This window comes from Malaclemys terrapin, chromosome 19 (genome assembly GCF_027887155.1).
Source record: "Malaclemys terrapin pileata isolate rMalTer1 chromosome 19, rMalTer1.hap1, whole genome shotgun sequence".
In the NCBI taxonomy this organism is placed as follows: Eukaryota; Metazoa; Chordata; order Testudines; family Emydidae; genus Malaclemys; species Malaclemys terrapin.
In genome coordinates, this window is record NC_071523.1 from 1,748,893 (window position 1) to 1,775,843 (window position 26,951).

At 59.4% G+C, this 26,951-nt stretch overlaps 1 protein-coding gene across 6 annotated transcripts in view; it reads right to left on the minus strand.

The window, feature by feature from the left end:
* HSPG2 (heparan sulfate proteoglycan 2) overlaps nucleotides 1-26,951 on the minus strand; it is a 182,875-nt gene that overhangs the window by 125,967 nt on the left and 29,957 nt on the right. For 5 of the 6 annotated variants that reach the window (XM_054009502.1, XM_054009501.1, XM_054009500.1 and 2 more), the window contains exons 2-4: nucleotides 7,374-7,509; nucleotides 5,689-5,784; nucleotides 3,534-3,608 (exon numbers count right to left, since the gene is read on the minus strand). In XM_054009502.1, the coding sequence (XP_053865477.1) occupies nucleotides 3,534-3,608; nucleotides 5,689-5,784; nucleotides 7,374-7,509 (307 nt within the window). The remainder of the gene's footprint in view (nucleotides 1-3,533; nucleotides 3,609-5,688; nucleotides 5,785-7,373; nucleotides 7,510-26,951) is intronic. The other variant, XM_054009503.1, reaches the window with a different exon arrangement.

Sequence of the window (26,951 nt, forward strand, 5' to 3'; positions counted from 1 at the left end):
TCTATGAATCTGTGGAGAAAGAAGTGGTTCGGGACTATTTAGAAAAACTGGACGTGCACAAGTCCATGGGGCCGGATGCGCTGCATCCGAGGGTGCTAAAGGAGTTGGCGGATGTGATTGCAGAGCCATTAGCCATTATTTTTGAAAACTCATGGCGATCGGGGGAGGTCCCGGATGACTGGAAAAAGGCTAATGTAGTGCCCATCTTTAAAAAAGGGAAGAAGGAGGATCCGGGGAACTACAGGCCAGTCAGCCTCACCTCAGTCCCTGGAAAAATCATGGAGCAGGTCCTCAAGGAATCAATTATGAAACACTTAGAGGAGAGGAAAGTGATCAGGAACAGTCAGCATGGATTCACCAAGGGGAAGTCGTGCCTGACTAACCTAATTGCCTTCTATGAGGAGATAACTGGCTCTGTGGATGAGGGGAAAGCAGTGGATGTGTTATTCCTTGACTTTAGCAAAGCTTTTGATACGGTCTCCCACAGTATTCTTGCCACCAAGTTAAAGAAGTATGGGCTGGATGAATGGACTGTAAGGTGGATAGAAAGCTGGCTAGATCGTCGGGCTCAACGGGTAGTGATCAATGGCTCCATGTCTAGTTGGCAGCCGGTTTCAAGCGGAGTGCCCCAAGGGTCGGTCCTGGGGCCAGTTTTGTTTAATATCTTTATTAATGATCTGGAGGATGGTGTGGATTGCACTCTCAGCAAGTTTGCAGATGACACTAAACTAGGAGGCGTGGTAGATACACTAGAGGGTAGGGATCGGATACAGAGGGACCTAGACAAATTAGAGGATTGGGCCGAAAAAAACCTGATGAGGTTCAACAAGGACAAGTGCAGAGTCCTGCACTTAGGACGGAAGAATCCCATGCACTGCTACAGACTAGGGACCAAATGGCTAGGTAGCAGTTCTGCAGAAAAGGACCTAGGGGTCACAGTGGACGAGAAGCTGGATATGAGTCAACAGTGTGCCCTTGTTGCCAAGAAGGCTAACGGCATTTTGGGCTGTATAAGTAGGGGCATTGCCAGCAGATCGAGGAACGTGATCGTTCCCCTTTATTCGACATTGGTGAGGCCTCATCTGGAATACTGTGTCCAGTTTTGGGCCCCACACTACAAGAAGGATGTGGAAAAATTGGAAAGAGTCCAGCGGAGGGCAACAAAAATGATTAGGGGTCTGGAGCACATGACTTATGAGGAGAGGCTGAGGGAACTGGGATTGTTTAGTCTCCAGAAGAGAAGAATGAGGGGGGATTTTATAGCAGCCTTCAACTACCTGAAGCGGGGTTCCAAAGAGGATGGAGCTCGGCTGTTCTCAGTGGTGGCAGATGATAGAACAAGGAGCAATGGTCTCAAGTTGCAGTGGGGGAGATCCAGGTTGGATATCAGGAAAAACTATTTCACTAGGACGGTGGTGAAGCACTGGAATGCGTTACCTAGGGAGGTGGTGGAGTCTCCTTCCTTGGAGGTTTTTAAGGCCCGGCTTGACAAAGCCCTGGCTGGGATGATTTAGCTGGGAATTGGTCCTGCTTTGAGCAGGGGGTTGGACTAGATGACCTCTTGAGGTCCCTTCCAACTCTGATATTCTATGATTCTATGATTCTATACAGCAGCCAATGGGGCCGTCCTACACGGGCACTTCAGGCAGAGCTGGGACTAGATCTTAAAGTGACACCCATGCTCCCCTCCAGAGCCACTGACCGAACCCAGGAGTCCTGATCACCACCCTTCACATGCAGCCCCCTGGCCAAGTGTTACAGCCTGGCTAACAGCTGAGCCCCGGAGCGGGCAGCTACTCCTGTAGCTCGAGGACTGGGGAAGGGTTCCAGTAGGGTTACCATACGTCCAGATTTCCCCGGACATATCCGGCTTTTTGGTGCTCAAATCCCCGTCTGGGGGGAATTTTCAAAAAGCCGGACATGTCCGGGGAAATAGGGAGGCATAAGCCAGGGTCCGCCCGGCCCCAGCACAATCCACAGGGTCCGCTGCGCAGCCCAGCCGCCCGGCTACATTGTAGCGAGCTCGGGCGGGGGAAAGGGGAGCACAGCCGCAGAAGGGCCACTGCTGCCCCCGCAGGCCGAGCGGACCGCGCGCCCCAGCCGAGCCCACAGGACCGCGGGGAGGCCGGGCCCAGCCAGCTGCTCGGGCTTTCCTCGCAGGCAGGGACCCCCCGGCCACTGGTGGACCCTTCCTGCGGCCCCGTCGCCCGTGCAGCTCAGAACCCGGCGCTGCGGGAGCTGTTCCAGCGGGAACAGACAGGCCGGGGAACGTGTGAGGCAGCAGGGAGTGCGGCGTGTGCCGGGGCTGCAGGGACCCGCGCCGCCCCAGTCGCCGCTGAGCCTCCGAAGTTCCCGCCAGGCAGAGGCTGCCGGGTGAGCGGGGGAGCAGAGCAGGCAGGGAGGTGCAGAGGCTGCAGGGCGAGGAGGAGCAGGGCAGGTAGGAGCATAGAGGCTGCAGAGGCAGGGAGGCGCAGGGGCAGGGCAGGCGGGGGGCGCAGAGGCTGCAGGAGCGGTGGGTGCAGGGGCTGCAGGGCGAGTGGGGAGCAGGGAAGCACTTAGCAACCCCCAACCAAGATCAGAGTGGGCGGGAGGAGGGGGAATGCAGGGTGCTCAGAGGAGGGGGCAGAGTTGGGGCAGGGACTTTGGGGAAGGGGTTGGAATAGGGGTGGGGAAGGGGTGGGGGCGGGGAAGGGGTGGAGTTGGGACGGGGCCGGGGCCCCCATGGAGTGTCCTCTTTTTTCAGTGTTGAAATATGGTAACCCTAGTTCCAGCCTACCGGCGACCCACAGTGGAGAGATCGGCCAACTGGGGTAGGGAATAAAATGTTTTATTTGTAACAAACACCCAGGCCTGCAGCAAGGGAACCAGCTCTGCTGCTAGCAGCCATGGCAGCCTGTCCCTGACGGGGCGGCCCCGGTGCCCCACACTGAGACCCTGCTCCCGCAGGCGGGAGGCTGCTGCCCCACGATGCCGGCTGCAATGGAACCACAGGCTGGGGTGGGCAGGTTCCATCTCAGCTCCTTCCCAACAGAAAACGGGGTTCGACTAAATGACATTTTTCACAAATAGCGTCAGCTTCCTGCAGAACAGGATTTTTTGTCCAAAATCCCCAAAACCACAACAGTTCAATTTGGAGAGGCCGACGCGGTGCAGCCTGAGAATTGTAGTTTGGATGCCTCGTTGTCCCCATTCTCCTCTATGGGCCAGCTCCCTATCTGGACTATAGCTCCCATGATGCACCATGGCTAGGAACTCCCATGTTGCACAGCCTCTCTGCACCAAGAGGGGAGATCACAGTGCATCATGGGAGATGTAGTCTGACCAGGAGACCTGGCCTACAGAGGAGAATTGGAGCTTGAGAAAGCCCAACCACAACTCCCATGAGGCACTGCGGCAGCAATTCTGAATTCAAATATTTTGGCATTCACATTTTTATCAACACGCTGAAGTTTGCCATTGACCTCCCCTCCCCAGCTAGCCCAGCCTGTGCCCCCTTCCCACACACAGTCTGGGCCCCCAAACCCTTCACTTACTGAGCGGGGCCTCATCGTCTGGGTCAGCCACAGTCATACCCGCCAGATGGGGCTGCCCTGCTGCACCTGGTTGGGCTGCGCCCCAGGAGCAGGAGGAGGAAGAAGATGGAGCACGGAGAGGGACAGGACAGGAAAAAAGAGAGAAAGATGGTCAGTTACTGAGAGAGAAGAAAGAGCTACAGCCGAGGTCATGCAGGGTCAGAGCCAGCAACCCAAGAGACAGGCACGACGCTACCGCAAAGCAGAAGAGGAGAGCCCCAGCCACGATCTGAAAGCCAGGCCATCGCCGCCACACAGTGCCACGCTGCCTCCTGCCACCACCACCACACGGTGCCACGCTGCCTCCAACCGTCACCACCACATAGTGCCACGCTGCCTTCAACCGTCACCGCCACACGGTACCATGCTGCCTCCATCGGTCACCGCCACACGGTGCCACGCTGCCTCCTGCCACCACCACCACATGGTGCCATGCTGCCTCCAACCGTCACCGCCACACGGTGCCACACTGCCTCCTGCCACCACCACCAGACAGTGCCACGCTGCCTCCAACGGTCACCACCACAGGGTGCCATGCTGCCTCCTGTCACCACCACCACACAGTGCCATGCTGCCTCCAACCGTGACTGCCACACGGTGCCACGCTGCCTTCAACCGTCACCGCCACACGGTACCACGCTGCCTCCATCGGTCACCGCCACACGGTGCCACGCTGCCTCCTGCCACCACCACCACACAGTGCCACGCTGCCTCCTGCCACCACCACCACATGGTGCCACGCTGCCTCCAACCGTGAACGCCACGTGGTGCCATGCTGCCTCCAACCACCACCGCCACACAGTGCCACGCTGCCTCCAACGGTCACCACCACAGGGTGCCATGCTGCCTCCTGCCACCACCACCATACAGTGCCATGCTGCCTCCAACCGTGACTGCCACACGGTGCCATGCTGCCTCCAACCATCACCGCCACATAGTGCCACGCTGCCTCCAACCGTCACCGCCACACGGTGCCACACTGCCTCCAACTGTCACCGCCACATAGTGCCACGCTGCCTCCAACCGTCGCCGCCACACGGTGCAACGCTGCCTCGAATGGTCACTGCCACATAGAGCCATGCTGCCTCCAACCGTCACCGCCACATGGTGCCACGCTGCCTCCAACCGTCGCCGCCACACGGTGCAACGCTGCCTCGAATGGTCACTGCCACATAGAGCCATGCTGCCTCCAACCGTCACCGCCACATGGTGCCACGCTGCCTCCTGCCACCACCATCACACAGTGCCACCCTGCCTCCAACCGTCACCGCCACATAGTACCACACTGCCTCCAACAGTCACTGCCAGACGGTGCCACGCTGCCTCCAACCGTCACCACCACATTGTGTCACGCTGCCTCCAACTGTCACTGCCACACTGTGCCACGCTTCCTCCAACCGTCACCGCCACATGGTGCCACGCTGCCTCCAACTGCCACGGCCACACGGTGCCACGCTGCCTCCAACCGTTACCGCCACACAGTGCCACGCTGCCTCCAACCGCCACGGCCACACGGTGCCATGTTGCCTCCAATGGTCACCGCCACACAGTGCCATGCTGCCTCCTGCCACCACCGAGCCAGGGCCTTCACAGCCCCAGCAGCCAACCCTGCCCACCCCGCCTCTCTGCCATGCTTGCACCCCAGCCCCACCCCCGCGGGTTCCCCCTGCTCCTCTCCTTTGCTTGTGCCACCCATAAATGGAGGCCATGCCCCAGGCAAGGCACAGGGATATGACCACTCACACCCATCCCGGGTAACTCCCCTAGGGTCAGAGTGGATCCAGGCCCCATGATGCCCCCCACCTCCCTCCACGCTCGGCTCAGACTCTCCCACAGACCCCAGGCAAACAGGCAGCATTGTCAGGCCTGTTACAAGCTGTCCTGCCCAGCCCAGCCCAGCCAGGTGAGTGAGCGCTATGTGTGATGCACAGCATGCTGGGGAAGGCGGAGCAGCCCCTCAGAGCTGCCATCCAGGCATCTCAGCCCTGAGGCCTGGGCACACCCATGACATGCCAGCCCATTGGTGCTCCCCAGCAGGAAGCCGGACCGCTCTGTTGCTGCTCTTTGGCTGCAGTTTCAGCCCTGCCCACCAGCACCCACCAGCTCCACCCCTTACCCATTGACAAGAGTGTGACGCTCGGCGTCTGGCTGGTGGACAGCAGCATGTCGGGCAGTGCGATCCCACTGCCGTTCTCCCCGCTGCCGTTGCCATCTGGAATGGAAGCAGACAGAACAGGGGCCATGAGCTGCAGCCGCGGCATGGGGCTCCTGGCAGCACCAGCTCCCCAGGGCCGGCTGGGGTCAGGGCCAGTCGCCCTGGGCAGTCACGCCAGCGAGGAAAGGACCAAGCCCCGTGCAGGGTTCCAGGCCCATCTCCCTGGCACTGAATACCCACCTCTCTGGTGAGAGGCGGCCCGGGGAGCCACGGGCCACAGCCAGGCTGCTGCGGAGCTGGGCTGGTGAAAGTGGCATCTTCTTACTCAGCTCCCTGCCTGGAGGAGCAGGCCCCAGAGTGGGGATCCTGGGCAACAGTCGCACTTGGAGCTGGTAACTCCCAGGGACAGCGCTGTGCAAACAGAGCAGGTGCCCGTCTCGTTCTCTCCCGAAACATTCCCTCCAGCTCGCAAGCCAGGGCCCAGCCCCCGCTCAGGACTGCCTGTTACTGCACTGGGCATGGTGCCGGTTCACAGGTGCCCGCTGGGGGGGCCTGCACGGGGGCATCTGGACCTGTCCTGGCTACGGCCGGAGGGGATGTCCCTGCTGTCTGTCCCTGCTGGCTCATGGAGCCCCGGGGCCACACGGGCAGGGGCTGGGAGGACAAGAGTCCTGCGGTACCCCAGAACCATTACACGACACCTTCAGGACTTGGCAGCGGGGGGCGCTAGATAATGCTTTAACACATTTCTGCACATTCACATCTGTACACACTTGCACACACACTTGTGCACACACGCATGCCCGTGCATGTAAGCACAAATGTACATACATGCCCACGTGACCACTCGGTTTACTCTCCTGCTTACATCACTAAATCCTGAAATGCAAGCATGTGGGTTACACACAGACACACACACGCACTCAGCCCTGCTCTCCACTGAGAAATTCTCTCTGTATTACAGCGCTGGGGTAGCCGCAGTTGCACTGAGCTAAGTGCTGGGGCAGGCAGTGCTGGGTCGTGGAGGTGGATTAACCAAGTCCAGGGGAGACGCTCTCTCTGGTCGGTTCAGAGCGTCTTCATTAAAGGGGTCCGGTGGCGCAGCTGCACCTGCACCAACGCAGCGTTTTAAGTGCAGACCCGCCCTCGCTCATGCACCGGCCACCCCCAGGGCTCTCTCTCAGGTCTGGATTTGGGGCTCTCTGGCCCAAAGGGGCGCCAGGATCTAGCTCTTTGGGGCAGGCGGGGTTAACAAGCCTGCTCTGAAGGGGACAGTTTGCTCCCTCCCACCTGCTTTGATGCCTGCTCTCAGGATGGAGCCCAGCACTGCAGGCTGCCGAGGGCGGATGGCAGCAGTCAGGAAAGGCTGGGCTCCCCCTGTATCCACTGACCCCTCTCCAAGGCGGGGCAGCCCAGCACTTCCCCCCAGCACGTCAGGGCTGCAAAGCCCCTGCCTGGGTGGGAGCGTTCGCCCCACGTCCCCAGGGCGCAGGGGCACAGGGGATACGAGAGCAGCCGTGCATTTGGGGGCCACAAGAACCGGCCCTGTCCCTCTCTCAGCAGGAGCAGGGGCGGTCAGTGGGGCGGGAAGCACAGATCTCGGAGCCCAGGCTGGGGAGGGCACGCTGGAGCCTCGCAGCCCCTACCTCCTGAGGCCTCATCTGCCAGCATGTCTTCGTCATCAGAGAGATCGGCGTCACTCCACCAGGGTGTGCCCGCTGGGTCAGACTCTGTGTCCTCAGGGAAAGAGGCTTCGTTCAGCCCCTGCGCAGCGTGAGAGACCTGCCGGAGAGAAGCCCAGACAGCATCAGTCAGTGGCCAGCCCTTCCTCTTGGCAAATCAGAACCCGGGCAGGATCAGCGCCCAGAGCACCCCTCGTGCAGGGATCCAAGGGGCAGGGTTTGAGGGTGCACCCGGCACACTGCCCCAGTGCTCCCTTGAGCAGGGGAAACTTCAGGGCTTGTCTGGCCGAGGGAGAGTCGCCCTCTCACTGCAACAATGCTCCAGGGGCCAAGCAGCGCTGGCAGGAATGCAGTCACTTCCCTGGCACTGGGGTGGCACTGTGCAGCTGCCTGGGTGCAAGCACACCCCAGGCCACTTGGCTTTGCTCCACCCGGCGTCGAGCACAGGAGGTGACACCGGATAGTGCCCGTGCCCCTCTGTCGGGCTGCTCTAGGATTTACAACTGGGCTGCATTCTGCCCTGTGTCTGACCCACACTCTCTTTGGCCGCGTGCGGTAGGGGATTAGCAGCCTGCGATGGAGGGAGGGCTCTCCCCGAGAAGCTCTAGGGACCAGGTGAAAGAGACAAGCACGCTTCTGAGCCATTCAAATGCAGGCAACCCCCCGGGACTGGCTCAGAGATCAGCAGGTTAAAAATTCCCAGTGGGAGCCACCAAGGTCCAGGCAGCAGCAGAGCCCAGTGAGTGATGGCTGCCTGAGGGGCAAAGGGGGCAGTAACAAGCCAGGTGCACTAGGACATCAGTAACGGAGCAGGGGAACGGATGCCCCACAGAAGCCAAACCAGACACCAAACTCGCTTTAAATCAATTGTACAAAGGAAAAATAGGTTGGACGATTATAATACCATGTGTAGAAACCTGGTTCCAATTAGTCTCAAGAACATAAGAATGGCGCTACTAGGTGAGATCAATGGTCCATCTAGCCCAGTCTCCTGCCCTCCGACAGTGGCCAATGTCAGGTGCCTCAAAGGGCAATTATCGAGTGCCCCATCTCCTGTCCACCGCTCCCAGCTTCTGGTAAACAGAGATTTAAGGACACCCAGAGCAGGGGGTGGCATCCCTGCCCATCCTGCCTAATCACCATTGATGGGCCTATCCTCCATGAACTTATCTCATTCTTTTTTCAACCCAGATTTACTTTTGGCTTTCGCAACATCCCCCCAGCAAGGAGTTCCACAGGTTGACTGTGCGTTGTGTGAAGAAATACTTCCTTCTGTTTATTTTATATCTGCTGCCTATTAATTTCATTTGGTGACCCTAATTCTTGTGTTATGTGAAGGAGTAAACAACACTTCCTTATCTACTTTCTCCACACCAGCCATGATTTTATAGACCTCTCTCATATCCCGCCTTAGTCGTCTCTTTTCCAAGCTGAAAAGTCCCAGTCTTATTAATCTCTCCTCATCTGGAAGCCGTTCCATAACCATAATCATTTTTGTTGCTCTTTTCTGAACCTTTTCCAGTTCTAATATATCTTTTTTTGAGATGGGGTGACCAGAACTGCACGCAGTATTCTAGATGGATTTATAAAGAAGCAATAATTCCCATGGATTTATATAGAGGCAATATGATATTTTCTGTCTTATTATCTCTTTAAGATCTCTTTCTTGAGTGGTAACAGCTAATTTAGACCCCATCATTAAATATGTATAATTGGGATGATGTTTTCCAGTGTACATTACTTTTCATTTATCAATATTGAATTTTATCTGTCATTTTGTTGCCCAGTCACCCAGTTTTGTGAGATACCTTGTAAGTCTTCACAGTCAGCTTTTGACTTAACTTTCTTGAGTAGTTTTGTATCATTTGCAAATTTTTACACCTCTGTTTACCCTTTTTCCAGATCATTTATGAATATGTGGAATAGGACTGGTCCCAGTACAGACCCCGGGGGACACCACTATTTATCTCTCTCCATTCTGAAAACTAACCATTTATTCCTACCCTTTGTTTCCTCTTTTTAATTCATTACTGATCCATGAGAGGACCTTCCCTCTTATCCCATGACTGCTTACTTTGCCTAAGAGCCTTCGGTGAGAGACCTTGTCAAAGGCTTTCTGAAAGGCCAAGTACACTATATCCACTGGATCCCCCTTGTCATGTTTGTTGACCTGCCTCAAAGAAGTCAAATAGATTGTTGAGGCATGATTTCCCTCTACAAAGACCACGTTGACTCTGTCCCAACAAACCATGTTCATCTATGTGTCTGATACTTCTGTTCTTTGCTATAGTTTCAGCCAGTTTGCCCAGTACTGAAGTCAGGCTTACTGGCCTGTAACTGCTGGGATCACCTCTGGAACCTTTTTAAAAAAATCAGCATCACATTAGCTGTCCTCCAGTCATTTGGTACAGAAACTGATTTAAATGATAGGTTACAAACTACAGTTAGTAGTTCTGCAATTTCATATCTGAGTTCCTTCAGAACCCTTCGGGGAATCCCATCTGGGCCTGGGGACTCCTTACTATTTAATTTATGCATTTGTTCCAAAACCTCCTCTAAGGACCCCTCAATCTGGGGCAGCTCCTTGGATCTTGTTTTGTTCGGCTGTCTCTAATTCCTGCGGGGGGTGGGGGGACAGGCTGTTAATTAGGGACATTAAAGCAAGAACACAAAGCAATGGGGAATCAGGCCCTGCCAATTGAACGGAGCCTGGAGTGTGGAGGTGACCGGCTAGAGGGAGTCCCCGAGGGCCCTCAGCCCCAGGACATCGGGGATGGTCAGAGGTCTCCCCCTGCTGTGGAGCCAGGTGCCAGCACCCCACATGGAGCAGGCTGGGGGCTGGGGCCAGGGCAATCAGCTGAGGACTGCTGCAATGACGGGCTGCCAGGGGAGGAATAGGCTCTGCCAGGCTCTGTGTTCTGACCAGCTCTGCGGGGGCCTGAGCAGGAGCGCAGGCAGCCCCAGTTCAGTACCAGGCAAATTGGTTGCTACTATAGTAAAGAGCAGAATGATCAGCCCCCCCGAGGAACACAATATGTCCCTGTCCAGAGTGCAGGCAGCAGCAAAGGAAAGGGAGACGCAGACCAGCAGGGGAAGTTCCTTGGGGTGGGGGTGGGGGGCCTTTGACCCTCCCTCTGCTGGGGACTCTGACCGACAGCCCGCCCTGCGGGCCGAGTCCTGCCCGGGCCCACAAGTCTCCATCTCTAACCTCCATGAGAAGCCAGTTATGCAGCCGAGGCTCATGTAGGCACCTCAGCCAGGGCAGCGCTGCCCGAGGAGAGTGCTGAGCTGGGGATGGGCGCGTGGGAAGCAGATCTGGGGGCTCGCGCGTTGCTGCTGCATCCCACTGACTGAGCTCCCAGCAGCTCAGCCCCAGCCAACACGCGGGCGCTGGCTCATTACTGACACTGCAGCCAGCTGGACCCACCCACCTGGCAGCCGCCCGCGCGGGCCAGTGTTCACTGCAGGCTCCTGGCATGGGCTCACCGACATTGCTCAGCAGTAAAGTCATGCTGGCCTCTGCGGGAGGGGAAGGGGCAGTGAGCTCATCTCCAGCCACCCACCCGCATTCCTGGGATGCTCGGAGGATGTTCCCACCGCCCCCCAGGGCACGTGCTCGCAGCTGACCTGTGCTGTGGCCATGAGCTCAGCCCATGGAATTCCGGTGCGGAGGGGGGGATCCCCAGACAGCCCCTCAGCTGGGGCATCATTCCCCTCAGCAGGGCTCAGCACGCGCCTCCCCTCCCCGTGGTGTCGGAGCGTCCCCTGCCACCGGCTGCTCCTGGGGGGCTCTTCTCAGCTCAGGCTCTGCTCCCCCCACATGGCCAGCCCCCCAGGAGTGACCTTGGGGAGCGGACACAGCCCCACGGGTGGCTATGCAACCGCACAGATGGCACAGGCTGAACGGAGCTCAGAAAGGGAGGCCACTGGGCGCTCGCTCCAGAGACGTGCCCACTGTGCGGGGCCCGGTTCACCCGGCCGGAGCTGCCTCCCCCGGGCACAGGGCCCAGCTCACCCCACTGAAACCGCCTCCCCCTGGGCGCAGGGCCCAGCTCAGCCCACCAGAGCCACGTTCCCTTCCAACTGGCCCCACCTCACTGTGGGGGCTTCCACCGCTAGCTGCAGTCACCCCCAGCCCCACTGCCGGCCCTGCCCGCAGGGGAGACACGTCTTTGGCACTGAGGTGCCCGTGCAGGCCGGAGAAGGCCTGAAAGCATTTGTCCATGGGTTTGTCAGCCTGCCGGGTTTTTCCTTACAGATCTCAGGTGACGGGGAGCCAGGGCTGAGTGCTCGGCGCTCTTGCCCCGAGTCTTCCCCGGACACGTCCTTCCTACCTCTGCTCATTCGGTGCCAACATGAAACTGGCACCGCTGGCTCAGAAACCCCTCCTCTCCTCTCCCCCACCGTGTGGTGACTGCAGCTTCCAGTCCCCAGCTCCCAGATGTCCACAGAGACTCCTGGGGCAGACAAGACCTGCTCCAAAGCAGCCTCTTTTCTTGAACCTCCCGATGTCAGTGGGCCCCGCACCCCAATGCATCAGGACTGTCCTCTCTGGGCACCGCACTGGGGGCCCTGGCCTGCTGCACCCTTCCCTCCTCCCACACTCCAGCTGAGCTCCACAGCACCCGCAGCCACCCAGGCTTCCCTGGCACTGCTCCCTGGAGTGGACGTGGCCGCTAGATGCAGCATCCTGGCAAATGCCAGCTCGGGCCACCTACATTCTGGATAACCCCATGTCAGTCTTCTTCACACCCACTCCCCCATGGGCACACACCGCTGTGCACTGTTCAACAGCCTCCACCCCGGAGGCAGCTGCATTTCCATGGCAGGGGGGACTGAGCCCCGGCCCATGAACCTGGAGTGACTCAGATTTGCACCAGGGAAAACATGAGCAGAGTTTGGCCCGTTTCAGAGTAACAGCCGTGTTAGTCTGTATCCGCAAAAAGAAGAACAGGAGTACTTGTGGCACCTTAGAGACTAACAAATTTATTAGAGCATAAGCTTTCGTGGACTACAGCCCACTTCTTCGGATGCATATAGAATGGAACATATATTGAGGAGATATATATACACACATACAGAGAGCATAAACAGGTGGGAGTTGTCTTACTAACTCTGAGAGGCCAATTAATTAAGAGAAAAAAAAAAAAAAAACTTTTGAAGTGATAATCAAGCTAGCCGAGTACAGACAGTGTGATAAGAAGTGTGAGAATACTTACAAGGGGAGATAGTCAACGTTTGTAATGGCTCAGCCATTCCCAGTCCTTATTCAAACCGGAGTTAATTGTGTCTAGTTTGCATATCAATTCTAGCTCTGCAGTCTCTCTTTGGAGTCTGTTTTTGAAGTTTTTCTGTTGTAATATAGCCACCCGCAGGTCTGTCACTGAATGACCAGACAGGTTAAAGTGTTCTCCCACTGGTTTTTGAGTATTTTGATTCCTGATGTCAGATTTGTGTCCATTAATTCTTTTGCGTAGAGACTGTCCGGTTTGGCCAATGTACATGGCAGAGGGGCATTGCTGGCACATGATGGCATAGATCACATTGGTAGATGTGCAGGTGAACGAGCCCCTGATGGTATGGCTGATGTGATTAGGTCCTATGATGATGTCACTTGAATAGATATGTGGACAGAGTTGGCATCGGGGTTTGTTACAAGGATAGGTTCCTGGGTTAGTGGTTTTGTTCAGTGATGTGTGGTTGCTGGTGAGTATTTGCTTTAGGTTGGGGGGTTGTCTGTAAGCGAGGACAGGTCTGTCTCCCAAGATCTGTGAGAGTAAAGGATCATCTTTCAGGATAGGTTGTAGATCTCTGATGATGCGCTGGAGAGGTTTTAGTTGGGGGCTGAAGGTGACAGCTAGTGGTGTTCTGTTATTTTCTTTGTTGGGCCTGTCTTGTAGGAGGTGACTTCTGGGTACTCGTCTGGCTCTGTCAATCTGTTTTTTCACTTCAGCAGGTGGGTATTGTAGTTTTAAGAATGCTTGATAGAGATCTTGTAGGTGCTTGTCTCTATCCGAGGGATTGGAGTTTGGCCCGCGCACTGTCCAGCCCTTTGAGATTCTTCAGGCAGGAAGGCGCGAGGGGACGGCCCCCAGCAGCAAACTCGGCACCAGTGGGAACTAGTTCAGTGCAGCTCAGAGCAGCGCTGGGGCCAGCACTTTGCATGTCATGCAAGAGGCCCAGGGCAGATGGCCATGTGCCCCCTGCTCCCAGGGGCAGCAGGGAGTGGGCATGCTGGCAGCAACACCCTTGCAGCCTCCTTCTGCAGCACGAATGGGGGCTGGCATACCACTACCTAGGGGTGAACTGTGGCACGGGCTCCTGCCCCTGAGCTGAGGGCTGAGGAGCCCACCTCAGACTGGAGGAAACAAGATCTGGCCTCTGGCATTGGCCCTGGGGCGGCAGCACCAGCCAGGTGGCTGCATTGTCTCTGGCGTTGGCCCTGGGGCGGCAGCGCCAGCCAGGTGGCTGCATTGTCTCTGGCGTTGGCCCTGGGGCGGCAGCACCAGCCAGGTGGCTGCATTGTCTCTGGCGTTGGCCCTGGGGCGGCAGCACCAGCCAGGTGGCTGCATTGTCTCTCGCCCTGGGGTGGAGCTGAAGGGGATCCACATGCCCGGGCCAGGTGCCCCCCGGGCAGAGCTGAACCCCCAACCCAGCTCCCAGCACTGCCTCACCATTCTGGCAGGAAGCGGGACGCTGACTTCCACCCGGGACTCGTCTTACAATGATTAAAGCAAAGCAAAATCCCCAAGCTGGCCAGGCCGTCAGCAGGAAACGTGGGGGGCAGGGGCCTGCACTCCTCCGCTTAGCCCTGGGCCTGTGGTGGGACGGACAGGGGCTCTCTCCTGCCCCACAAGCTATGCCGAAACGGCTTCAGCTCACAGAAATGCAGCCAGCTCTGGGTGGGTGGCAGCAGGTGTTGAACAGTGCACACCAATGCTGCTTCAGGATGTGAAGTGGAGAAGAATCTGTATGAAAGTGCAGGGGATTCGGGGGGCAGGATTCACTTCCCTCCTGTGTCCAAAGCAGGGCACAGGCCCCTTTTCACGTGGTGTCTGAAAGACACCCCCTGCGGCAGCAAACCCCCTTCCTGAGACACCCACGCTGCTCCCTGCAGCACAGTGCCCCTGGCTCAGAGGGGAGAGTGCCCCCGCTGGGTCCCTGCAGCACCATGCCCCGGTGCCACACTGGGCATTGGTTCAGCACAGACTGCAAGGGAAGAGCCACCCACCCCGCTCCCTGCAGCAGCGTCTCTCCACTTCCTACTCTGGGCAGGTGCAAAGGGAAGGACGCCCCTGCTGGATCCCTCACAGCCCCGCCCGGGCCTGCCCAGGACTGAAGCCACCATGAAATAAGCTAGAAGTGGGAGCTCTTGGCAGGGGCTTGGGTGGGGCAGGGAGTGACATGACCCTGGCAGAGCACCTAGCACCAGCTCTGAGCCCACGTGCCCACCCTGAGCACATCCAGCCCCTGCCCACCGTGTGCCCCGCCCAGAACAGCTGCAATCCAGCCCACGCGCTGGGAGAACCAACCACGGCCCAGCTCATTGGGGGCTCACCCACCCCAGCAGGCAAGGGAAGGGGGAGGGGCCCCACAAGGCAGCTCCCTGTCCAGGAGCAGGGAGAGAAGACGCATTGGGGTGGCAGGGTGGGCACCTCCTAGGGCACAGAATGACCTGAGGGCCAACCCCCCCCATTCCTCCTGTCCTTCTCCCCAGAGGTCAGCAACCCCCTCCCCTGCTGCACCCCCAGGGCCAGCGCTCCCAGTCTCCCCCCCCGACCCCCCTCATTCAGCCCATCACATTACAGGGGGCACATCCCAGCACCGTGATCGCGCCCACAGCCAGCCCCTACTGCCAGCCGGTGGCCCTGGCAGGGTCCCCTCCTGGGGCAGCTTGGGCGCCGACTCCCCTGCCCTCTCCCCCCACCCCGCTGGCAGCGAGTGGCCTGGGGCATCAGACTGCGACGAGTAAGGAATTCATCACAGCAGCATTTTCCTGTGCAAACACACCGGGTCATTATTCCCGGGTGATCGGCGCGGGGACAAAGGCCTGATGGAAACAGAAAAGGTATTTAATCAGCCCCAGCTGTCTGAATGGGCATGAAAAGGCCAAGGGGAAACAGGAGCTGGCGATCCATGCAGTCTGCAAATGCCAGCATGGCACCATGCCAGGCTCCACGCACACAGCCCCCAAGAGCCCAGCACTGCTGCGCTCCCAACCTGGATGGCACTAGGTGTCCCTATTTACCCCCCATGCCACCCTCTGCCAGCTTGGCATCTCTCCCGGAACTTGCTGGGAACAATGACATCTCCTACAACCAGGTGCCAACAGGGTGCAGGTAGAGGGGACTCTGTGGCACTGATGCCACACGCACGGATGGAGACGAGGGCATGATCTCCCAGCCTGGGGTACAGCCTGGCACAGGGGCCCTGCGGAAAGTGGAATGAAGACATGATGCCCAGCTGGGGTTAAGCTCCAGCCTGGCACAGCCACATGTCCCAGCCACCCACGGACCTGCCCAGACCCTGGGCACACAAGCCTCAGTAAGTGGCAGCCACTGACCCAGTGAGCAGATGCGAGCGCAGCCCCTCTAGCACAGCAAGGAAGTGGGCAGAGGTCACTTCAAAGGGACCAGCTGCTATGCCCAGGCCTGTGCCAGGCTTGGGGCACACCAGCCACAGTACTGTGGCTTGGAGTTTGCAGGCGGGTCACTGCACTGTCTGCCAGCCAGCACCCAGGCACCCAATCAGCGGGCACATGGCACGGCACTGCGGCTGAGGGTCCCCCCAGGGGGCAGCCAGCCAGGGGCCACAGCTGGAACCACCTGAACTGGTCTGTGCTCCAGCTCCAGCCCGCATGGGGTGGGCATGCCGAGGGGCTCTCCCCTCTGTGTCTCTCCTGGAGTGCCGCCCCAGCAGCCCCTTTGGAGGGCTCTGATCTGCTGCAGCCAGAGGGTGCTGGGCCCAGGCTGCATGGATGGGTCTAAAGCTCACAGATGTCTCCCAAAAAAACAGGCCACTGGCCGTACCCCCAAGGCACCGGCGGCTCTGGGCTGGAGGGGCCCCTAAGCCCAGGGCTGAGGGTTGAGACTGGCACACACTGCCCCCTGCTCTGCTTAGGGCAGACCCCATCACCGGCTCTAATCTTAGTCTTGGGGCTTGGCCCAGCCCCTCGGAGGAGGCTGCCCCCAGCCTGACGTGATGTCTGGTCCAGCCCGTTCTCAGCAGGATCCTCCCTGCTCCTGGGGGCTCCCCCCAGCAGAAGCACCCTCGCCCCAACCCACATATCCCAGCCAAAAAGCACTGATGCACTGCCCCTGAGCGCCATGCCTGGCAGGGCCAGCAATGATGGGAGATGCGCAGACCCAGACATGGCACAAAGGAGCAGGGCAGGCAAACGGGCGCTTCCTGGGCCCACGATCCAGGCACAAGCTGATGCCCCCCAGTGCGGTCAGCCTGTGGAACTCATGGTCACAAGGTGTCTCTGCGGCCAAGAGCCCAGCAGGGTTTCACACAGGCCTGGGCACCTACAAGGAGCCTTGACAAGAGATGGCAGAAGGAGTCTAAACCCTCCCATCTCCAGCCATGGGCCAGGCGAGTAACTCCACCGTGACCTCGGGTTGTCGGCCCTCCCACTGCAACAACTGCTGGGTTGTCAGGCCAGGAGCCAGGGCTCAGCCCCATGGCAGTGCCACAGGAACAGGGCACACAAGTACATGGGCCCACAGGCTTCCACAGGACAACAGACCCTGCTCAGCATCAGTCATGGAGTGACTGGGCTGTCATTGCGGGACAGCAGAGATTGTGACTAGCGCCACTCCCTTGTGCCTGGCCCCCGCGCCCGCCTCAATCACTGCCAGAGTCCCACACTGAGCCCCTGCACCCCTGCCCATCACCACCATCAGCCCACGCCCGCCTCCCTCACTGCCAGGTAGCTGCCAGCCGAGGGCCAGCAGCAGAAACAGGCCAGGAGGGCGAGGCTCCAACCCCCAGAAAAATGCACTGGCTTCCAGACCCCTCTCCCCTACCCCAGCCCCAGGCTACCCTGTAGCAGCACCTCCTCCAGTTGTGACACCTTTCCCCTCCCCTCCCCCCATCCCGGACTGCTGGCTCCCCCTCCCTCACACTTTCCAGGGCCCGCTTTCAACTGAGTGGGGGAGGGGGCACAGGGCACCAGTCTGGGAAGCGAGATTGGGGCTGAGCACCGGGGCCCCTGGGCTCTGAGTAATTTCCACCCCAACAGACACACCCATTGTAACCCTGCTCCTGGACGGGGCTCCAGACCTGCCTTACCCTGAGAGCCCAGTGGCAGGGAGCCAAGGGCTCTGCCTGGCAGCCCGGGGCTGGGGGATAGAGCCGTGCCCATCTGTGCCAGGGGGTAACAGCCCTGCCCAGTCGACCGGGGCTGGGGGACAGAGCCGTGCCCGGCTGTGCCAGGGGCCCGGGAGATGTCCTCCCAGCTCTGTGCCCCGTGTGTCGGTCCTGGTGACCATTGTCAAAATTGCGCCAGAGACGCAGGTATGGAGAGGGGGTTTTGGCCTGCAGGAGGGTGACCCAATGGGTGCAGCCCCCTCCCCCATTTTCTGATAACACTTCAGAGTGTTATCAGTGGAGGGCCATGGGACCTCTGGGAATGCCATCTGAGGAGGTGTACCATGGTACCACAGCCCCCACCGTGGCTCCCCGGCTCAAGCCGACCTTGGGAAGGAGTGGGCAGAGGAGGGGGGAAGAGATCCTGTCTCTGGGCCCCTCATGGGCACTTGCGCCCCCCCGTGCCCTGCACAACTGGTGCACCAGAGAGGCAAAGCAGGTGTTGGTGGCCACCAAGGATGGGATCACGCAGCAGCAGGGGAAAATCACCCCAGCTCTGGCCGCCCGCAGACACCAGCCGCTGGGGTGGGAACAGGCGTTCCCAGGCCAGGCATCCTAGTGGGACATGCGGACTCCTTCCCCGTGGGGCCTTAGCTGGGAGCTCGCAGCAGGGCCACTCCGTGGCTCTCACACCTGCAGGCCGCAGGACAATGGAGCCCAGCCCCCCGGACACTCAGGCAAAGTAGAAACAGTAACTGGTAACGACAACTGGCTGCCAGTGCCTCCAGCATCGCCCAGCTGCAGGTAGATGGGGGTAGAGCTGTGGGGCTCTGCTGGGGTGGGCATTGGCATCTCTTCTTTAAAACAATTATGGGCGAAATTAGATTAGAGTCAAACATACAGAGGGCAGCATGGTGCAAGTTCACTTCGGCTCTGCCGATGCCGCTCAATCCCGACCTGCAGCCCCCAACTACTCCAACCCTGAGCTCCCCACACCCAGCTCTGCCGGTGCCCCCCCATGCCTCTCCCACGGCCCGCCCGGCCCTGAGCTCCCCACGACCAGCTCTGCCAGTGCCCCCCATGCCTGACCCACGGCCCGCCCGGCCCTGAGCTCCCCACGCCCAGCTCTGCCAGTGTCGCGGAGTGTGGGGGAGTCAGGGCCCTGCACCCCTCTTCCTGAGATTCACTGTGACTCTCAACCAGCCAGTAAAGCAGAAGGTTTATTTAAGGACAGGAACACAGTCTCAAGCAGAGCGTGTAGGTACGACCAGACCCCCTCAATTAGGTCCCTCTGGGAGGTTCAGGGAGCTTAGACCCCAGCTTGGGGTTCCCTGCGTTGCACCACCCAGCCCAAACTGAAACCAAACCAAAACTCCTCCTGCAGCTCCTCTCTCCCCCTCCCCTCAGCTCCTCCTCTCCTTTGTTCAGTCTCCCAGGCAGGTGTTAATTCTCTCCACCGCCTCCTGGCTCAGGTTACAGCTCAGGTAGCTTCCTTCAAGGGAAGTCCCACATCCCCACTGCAACCCCCCTGCAACATTCCCAGGTCAAATCTGCCCCGCTCCCTGCTCCGTCACATCTCTCCCCCCTTCGAGACTGAACTGAGCGGGGTCACTCTGACCAGTGACCTGGGGAAGTTCAGGGCTCCCTCTCCGGGACAATGCGTCCGCTATCAGGTTGTCACGTCCATGTCATAATCCTGCAGGAGCAGGCTCCATCTCAGGAGCTTGGCGTTGGCTCCTTTCATCTGGTGCAGCCAGGTCAGGGGAGAGTGGTCGGTGTGCACGGTGAAGTGTCGCCCAAAGAGATATGGCTCTAGTTTCTTGAGGGCCCACACCATGGCCAAGCATTCCTTCTCGATGGCCGCGTAGTTCTGCTCCCGGGGTAGCAACTTCTTGCTCAGGTACACGATGGGGTGTCTCTCCCCCTTTTCATCCTCCTGCATTAACACCGCCCCCAGTCCCGTGTCTGAGGCGTCGGTGAACACCATAAAGGGCTTGTCAAAGTCTGGGGTTGCCAGAACTGGGCCACTGACCAGAGCCTCCTTCAGCGCCCGGAGAGCCTCCTGGCACTCCTCGGTCCAGACCACCTTGTCTGGCTTCCCCTTCTTGCACAGCTCAGTGATGGGGGTGGCTATGGCGCTAAAGTGGGGCACAAACCTTCGATAGTACCCTGCCCTCCCAATAAAGGCTTGGACCTGCTTTTTGGTTTGAGGAGCGGGCCAGTCTCTGATCACCTCCACTTTGGCTGGTTCCGGCTTTAGGCAGCCGCTTCCCACCCGGTGGCCTAGGTAGGATACCTCAGCCATCCCCACCTTGCACTTCTCCGGTTTTACGGTCAGCCCAGCCTCCTGGAGTCAGTCCAGCACTTGTCTAACCTGGGACATGCGGTCCTCCCAGGTCTGGCTAAAGACACAGATGTCATCGATATACGCCACGGCAAAACTCTCCATCCCCCTCAGTAGCTGATCCACCAGGCGCTGGAAGGTGGCCGGCGCTCCCTTGAGGCCGAAGGGCAGGGTCAGGAACTCATAGAGCCCCAGAGGGGTGATAAAGGCCGATTTCAGCCTGGCATCTGCATCCAGCGGCACTTGCCAATAGCCCTTTGTAAGATCCATGGTGGTAAGGTACCGAGCACCTCCCAGCTTGTCTAGGAGCTCGTCAGGCCTGGGCATGGGGTAGGCATCGGCTACAGTGATGGCATTGAGCTTCCGATAGTCCACACAGAACCGGATCGACCCGTCCTTTTTGGGGACCAGCACCACCGGTGAGGCCCAAGGGCTGGAAGACGGCTGGATCACCCCCAAAGCCAGCATGTCATTGACCTCTCTTTCCAGGTCCTGAGCAGTTTTCCCTGTGACTCGGAAGGGGGAGCATTTTATAGGCGGGTGTGATCCTGTCTGCACCCGGTGGACAGTCAGATTAGTGCGTCCAGGCTGGTTGGAAAACAGCCGTTGGTACAGATGCAGCACCGCTCCGATCTCAGCTTGCTGGGCAGGGGTTAGCCGATCAGAGAGGGGAATTGCTTCCAGGGGGAAGCCAGCTCTTGTCCCAGGGAATAGATCTACTAAAGGGTCATCTCCCTGCCCCTCCCAATGTCCACACATGGCCAACACCACATTCCCCCTGTCATAATATGGCTTCATCATATTCACATGGTACACCCGGTGGTGGTGTGCCCGGTTCGACAGCTCCACCACATAGTTTACCTCGTTTAGTTGCTTGACAACCTTGAAGGGCCCTTCCCAGGCGGCCTGGAGTTTGTTTTTCCTCACGGGGATGAGGACCATCACCTGATCCCCAGTGGCGAAGGCGCGGGCCCGTGCTGTGCGGTCATACCAGACCTTCTGCTTCCTCTGGGCTCTGGCCAGATTCTCCCTGGTCAGGCCCATGAGCTCGGCAAGTCGTTCCCGGAAGGTCAGGACATACTCCACCACCGACTCTCCATCAGGAGTGGCCTTCCCCTCCCATTCGTCTCTCATCAGGGCCAGGGGCCCCCTTACCCGCCTTCCATATAACAGTTCGAAAGGCGAAAACCCGGTAGACTCCTGGGGTACCTCCCTGTACGCGAACAGCAGGTGAGGTAAGTACTTGTCCCAGTCCTGCGGGTGCTGATTCATAAATGTTTTCAGCATCATTTTTAGCGTCCCATTGAACCTCTCCACCAGCCCGTTGGATTGGGGGTGATATGCTGAGGCCCAGTTGTGCCGGACCCCACATCTCTCCCACAAGCACCGGAGTAGGGACGACATGAAGTTGGACCCTTGGTCCGTCAAGACTTCCTTGGGGAACCCCCCTCGGCTGAAAATGGTCAGCAGTGCATCTGCCACAGTGTCTGCTTCGATGGACGATAAGGGCACTGCCTCGGGGTAGCGGGTGGCGAAATCTACCACCACCAGGATGTATTTCTTCCCAGACCGGGTCGTCTTGCTGAGAGGTCCCACTATGTCCATGGCCACCTTCTGGAAAGGCTCCTCTATGATGGGCAAAGGTCTCAACACTGCTTTCCCCTTGTCCCGGGCCTTCCCCACCCTCTGGCAGGGGTCACAGGATCGGCAGTACTGCCGGACGTTGGTGAAGACCCCGGGCCAGTAAAAGTTCTGTAGCAGCCTCTGCCTGGTGCGCCGGATCCCCTGGTGCCCTGCGAGAGGGATGTCATGGGCCAGGTACAGTAGCTTGTGGCGAAACTTCTGGGGAACCACCAGCTGCCTCCTGATCCCCCACGACTCCACTTCCCCTGAGGGAGCCCACTCTCGGTACAGGAACCCCTTCTCCCACAGGAACCTCTCCTTGCATCCTCTTATCATGGTCTGTACCACACTGAGGTCAGCCAGGCCCCTTAGCTTCCGCAGGGAGGGGTCCTTCTGCAACTCGGCCTGGAACTCGGCGGCTGGGGAAGGGATGGGGATCTGCTCCCTCTCGTCGGCTAGGTCGGAAGCCCCAGCCACCCTGAGCCTTGTCCTTGGGTGTTCCCTCCCCACCCGGGTAGGGTTCGGTGCCTCCGGTGTGACATCCTTCCCAAGGTCAGGGCGTAGTGCCCCTCGCCGGCTCTGGCTACGGGTCACGACTAAGGCGGTCTGGGGGCTGCTTGGCCAGTCCTCTAGGTCCCCCCCCATCAACACCTCAGTGGGCAAATGGTGGTGCACTCCCACGTCCTTGGGGCCCTCCGTGGCCCCCCATTTCAGGTGTACCCTCGCTACGGGAACCTTGAATGGGGTCCCGCCCACCCCTGTCAGGGTCAGGAAGGTGTTGGGCACCACCCGATCTGGGGCCACCACCTCGGGCCGGGCCAGTGTCACCTCTGCGCCCGTGTCCCAGTATCCATAAACTTTCTTCCCATCCACCTCCAGGGGAACAAGGCACTCGCTCCGCAGGGACAGCCCCGCGCCAACCCTGTAAACGGAGAACTTTGAATCCGGAGCATCTGGCCCCCCAGAGAAGCTGGCCTGGGGCCCTTCTCTCTCTTGAGCAGTTGATAAGCTGCCAGCCCCTCTTGCGTGAGAAGCCTGCCCCTCGTCCGTCTGGGCCTCTACCAAGTTAACCCAGTGCGGGTTTGGTCTGCTCAGTCTGTCCTTGAGCTTGGGGCACTGGGCCCGAACGTGGCCTCTTCGGCCGCAGTAATAGCAGCTCATGTCCCGTGGGTCCCCTCGAGCCGGTCGGTTGTCCCTGACGCTGGGCATTCCCCTTGGGAGGGGATTCCCCATATTCCCCCTTTGGGAGGTACCCGGGTGACTCTCTCTCTGCATCGCGGCGGGCCTGTTCCTTTGGGGCTCCTCCCCGCCACCCCCTGACCGGCTCTTCACAAACTCATCGGCCAGCCGCCCTGCATGTCGCGGGTTCTCTGGCTTTCTGTCCACCAACCACAGCCTTAGGTCGGATGGGCACTGCTCATACAGTTGCTCCAGTACCAGCAGTTTAACCAGGTCCTCCTTCGTCTGGGCCCCATCAGCCCACTTGCTGGCGTATCCTTCCATGCGGACGGCTAGTTGCAGATATGAGATCTCAGGGGTTTTATCCTGACTCCGGAACCTTTCCCGGTACATCTCAGGAGTCAGCCCAAACTCTCGTAGCAGGGCCTTTTTGAATAGTTCGTAGTCCCCTTTCTCTGCCTTTTCCAGTTGGCGGTACAATGCCACGGCTTTGGGGTCCAGTAAGGGGATAAGGACCCGGAGTCTGTCCGCGGGATCAACCCGGTGCAGCTCGCAGGCCGTCTCAAAGGCATCCAGGAAGTCATCCATGTCCTCCCCCTCCTTGCGTGGGGCCAGGATGCACTTATCAAAGCTCCGTGCAGTCCTGGGTCCCCCCTCACTCACCGCAGCCGGGGGTTCGCTGCCCCTCAGTCTCGCCAGTTCCAGTTCATGCTGTCTCTGTCTCTCATTCTCCTCCCTTTCATGCTGTCTCTGTTGTTCACGATCCTCCAGCTCTCTCAGTTTTAGCTCTTTCTCCCATTCCAGCCAATTCCGCTCCACGGATGCCGAACGTCGCCGGGAGGATCCTCTGCTGGCCGGCGAGCTTCGCCGGGAGGGTCCCCTGCTGGCCGGGGGGGTCACGGCGCCCTCGGTATTTGCTGGGCTCCTCCCCACCCTTCCCCTAGGCATAGGAAGGAGGGGTCTCGGGAAGCCCTCAGCAGCCGGCTGACCACTCCCAGCTGGGACAGACACTGGTGCCTGCGCTGCATTTGCCAGGCTGCTTCCCTGAGACACAGGGATCAGTTCATTCGCGCGATCTCCCGCCTCTAGCTGGGCAATGAGCTGTTCTTTGGTGAGCCTCCCACTGCGCAGCCCCCTCTGCCTGCACAGCTCCACCAGGTCGCTCTTAAGCCGCTTGGCATACATCTTCCTGCTGGCCACTCACCGGCCTGTGTGCTCACAGCTCCCCACAGTTCCCAGGGGCCCCCTAGTGTGCCAGCCCTTCTCGAGGTCACCACCTCTCTGCCAGGGTCGAGCTGCAGACTCCTCTGCCCTTGGGACCACTCGCTGCGATCCCCCTGGGGGACCCTGTTACTGCAAAAGTCCTTCTCGCTGGTCACACACTCCCAGGGGTAATAACCGTCTCTCTCTCACTCTTCAGCACGCCTGGTCCCCGTCAATCCCCCTTCGTTTTACTGCTCCCCAGTCACTTACTGCAGGAAGCGCCGTCCACGGGGTGCAGTAGATCCCGCCGCTGCCACCAGTTGTCGCGGAGTGTGGGGGAGTCAGGGCCCTGCACCCCTCTTCCTGAGATTCACTGTGACTCTCAACCAGCCAGTAAAGCAGAAGGTTTATTTAAGGACAGGAACACAGTCTCAAGCAGAGCGTGTAGGTACGACCAGACCCCCTCAATTAGGTCCCTCTGGGAGGTTCAGGGAGCTTAGACCCCAGCTTGGGGTTCCCTGCGTTGCACCACCCAGCCCAAACTGAAACCAAACCAAAACTCCTCCTGCAGCTCCTCTCTCCCCCTCCCCTCAGCTCCTCCTCTCCTTTGTTCAGTCTCCCAGGCAGAAGGTGTTAATTCTCCCCACCCCCTCCTGGCTCAGGTTACAGCTCAGGTAGCTTCCTTCAAGGGAAGTCCCACATCCCCACTGCAACCCCCCTGCAACATTCCCAGGTCAAATCTGCCCCGCTCCCTGCTCCGTCACAGCCAGTGCCCCCCATGCCTCACCCACGGCCCGCCCGGCCCTGAGCTCCCCACACCCAGCTCTGCCAGTGCCCCCCATGCCTCACCCACGGCCCGCCTGGCCCTGAGCTCCTCACACCCAGCTCTGCCAGTGCCCCCCATGCCTCACCCACGGCCCGCCCGGCCCTGAGATCCCCACGCCCAGCTCTGCCAGTGCCCCCCATGCCTCACCCACGGCCCGCCCGGCCCTGCGCTCCCCACGCCCAGCTCTGCCAGTGCCCCTCAATCCCGACTCGCAGCCCCAGTCCCCCAGAGGAAGAAACGTGTGTCCTTTGGGCAGGACTGCTACATCTCCCCAATGAGGCCCTGGCCTGGACACCAGCCCCTCCTCCCCCAGGCCTCCTTTGAAAGGGCCAGGGAGTGAGACCCCCACGCAGACCGGCTCTCCCGGGAACAAGACCCCAGCGCAGACCACCATCCTGTGGGCAGGGGCAGCACGGCCGCAGAGGAGAGAGCAGCAGGTAGAAGCCATGCCACACCCAGCTGCTAGGGACCCTTGGGGCTTGTCTGCACCCAGGAACGTGAAGGGGGGGTCAGCTCAAGGTGCCGCGTTGCCAGCGTAAAGTGCATTAGACCCATGTGGACACTTTCCCTCAGGAGTCAAGTGGTTTCATGGCCCCATGCGGGGGAACCGTCAGTGCCTCTCAGAGTGGACCTGCTGGGAGCTAGGGGGCACAGCTCCTCCCAGGAGGCCCCCACAATCAGGCCCTGTGACTCAGACCTTCCCTCCAGCCAGTCCGGGTTCAGGGTTCACAGGGGCTCTGGGATTGCAGGCAGCAGGCAAGGGGCACAGATTCACTCAGTCGGCCTGGCAGATGGATGGACTCTAGCCCCATATCCTCCTCTAGCGGCCGGGTGCCAGCACCATCTCCCTGCAGGTTCAGCCTCTCTCAGACCAGAGAAAGGCCCCGGTTCTTAGAGTCCCATGCTGAGCTCACAGCCTCAGCTCTCACTTACAGATCTATTTGTTCCTACTCCGCCGTGGCAAAGAAAAGCTTGAAGCCAAGGCCTGAGTATGAGCATTGCCTGCCTGAGTCTGCAAGCAGCCTGAACCAGTAGCTCTGAGAGCTACTGAAACCTGCTGCCATTCCAGTGAGGGACAGGCCCATGCCAGGGGGAGTCTTATCTGGGGTGTGCCTATGGCCCTGGGCAGCTTTAATTTGGCCCTGTCCCCAGAGGAGACCTGGAAGTTCAGCTGAGCAAGGGGCAACATTTCTGCAGTGGGGTAATGCTGCAGGGCCACTGGGTTGGAATCTTGGGGTACTGGAGCTGGTTGGTGGTTCAGTGTCCCGTTCAGATCCTGCTGCAGCATCGCTGCTCTGGGCCCAATACACACCCAAGCCCCAGGCACCACCACCCCACAGCAAAGGGGAACTCTACTGTCTAGGGGCTGCCAGTTTGGAAACTGCCCCCCTCCCCAAAATTCACCAGGATACGTTAAGAAAGAAAGAAAGAAAGCCTCAGTTTCCCTTCCCAGCCTGTCTCTGTCTTGTCAGCTCTGGGGGGCTGGGACTGGCCTACTCTGTGTCTGTGCAGCACCAGCACAATGGGCCCTGAGCTCACCGCTCGGCTGTATAGCTAATAAAGAAGAAAAAGAAATGAACCCAGGAAGCTGCTGGAAATGCCTCGGTAGCGCTAGGCTGCAAATCCCTGCCCTGCGGCTGTGACAAAAATCAAGAGACACTGCAGCCCAGACACCAACCCACTGGCTACAAAGGAGCGCTAATGGCAGAGCCCGGGCGCCCGGGCACGGGGATGGGCCGCAGCCGCATGCAAAGGCAGCGGTGGGCAGAAGTGCACAGGCCCGGCACGCCCACAGACGGGCGGGCGCCCACGTAGCCGTCAGCCATGCACACGCACACACACGCACCACTGTCTCGCTCGCTCCTGCCCTGCAGCCAGGAAATACTGACATCACGGCTGACTTCTGGGCTATGTTTAACATCTGGGGGGGGTCATCGCCCAGAGCAGGCGAGGAGCAAAGCCCCAGGCCTGAACGCAGGGCTCTGGAATCTCACCGGGCACTGTGTTACACCAGTTCTCCCCCAAGCTGCCCCCTCCAGCCTGGTCACCATCCAGG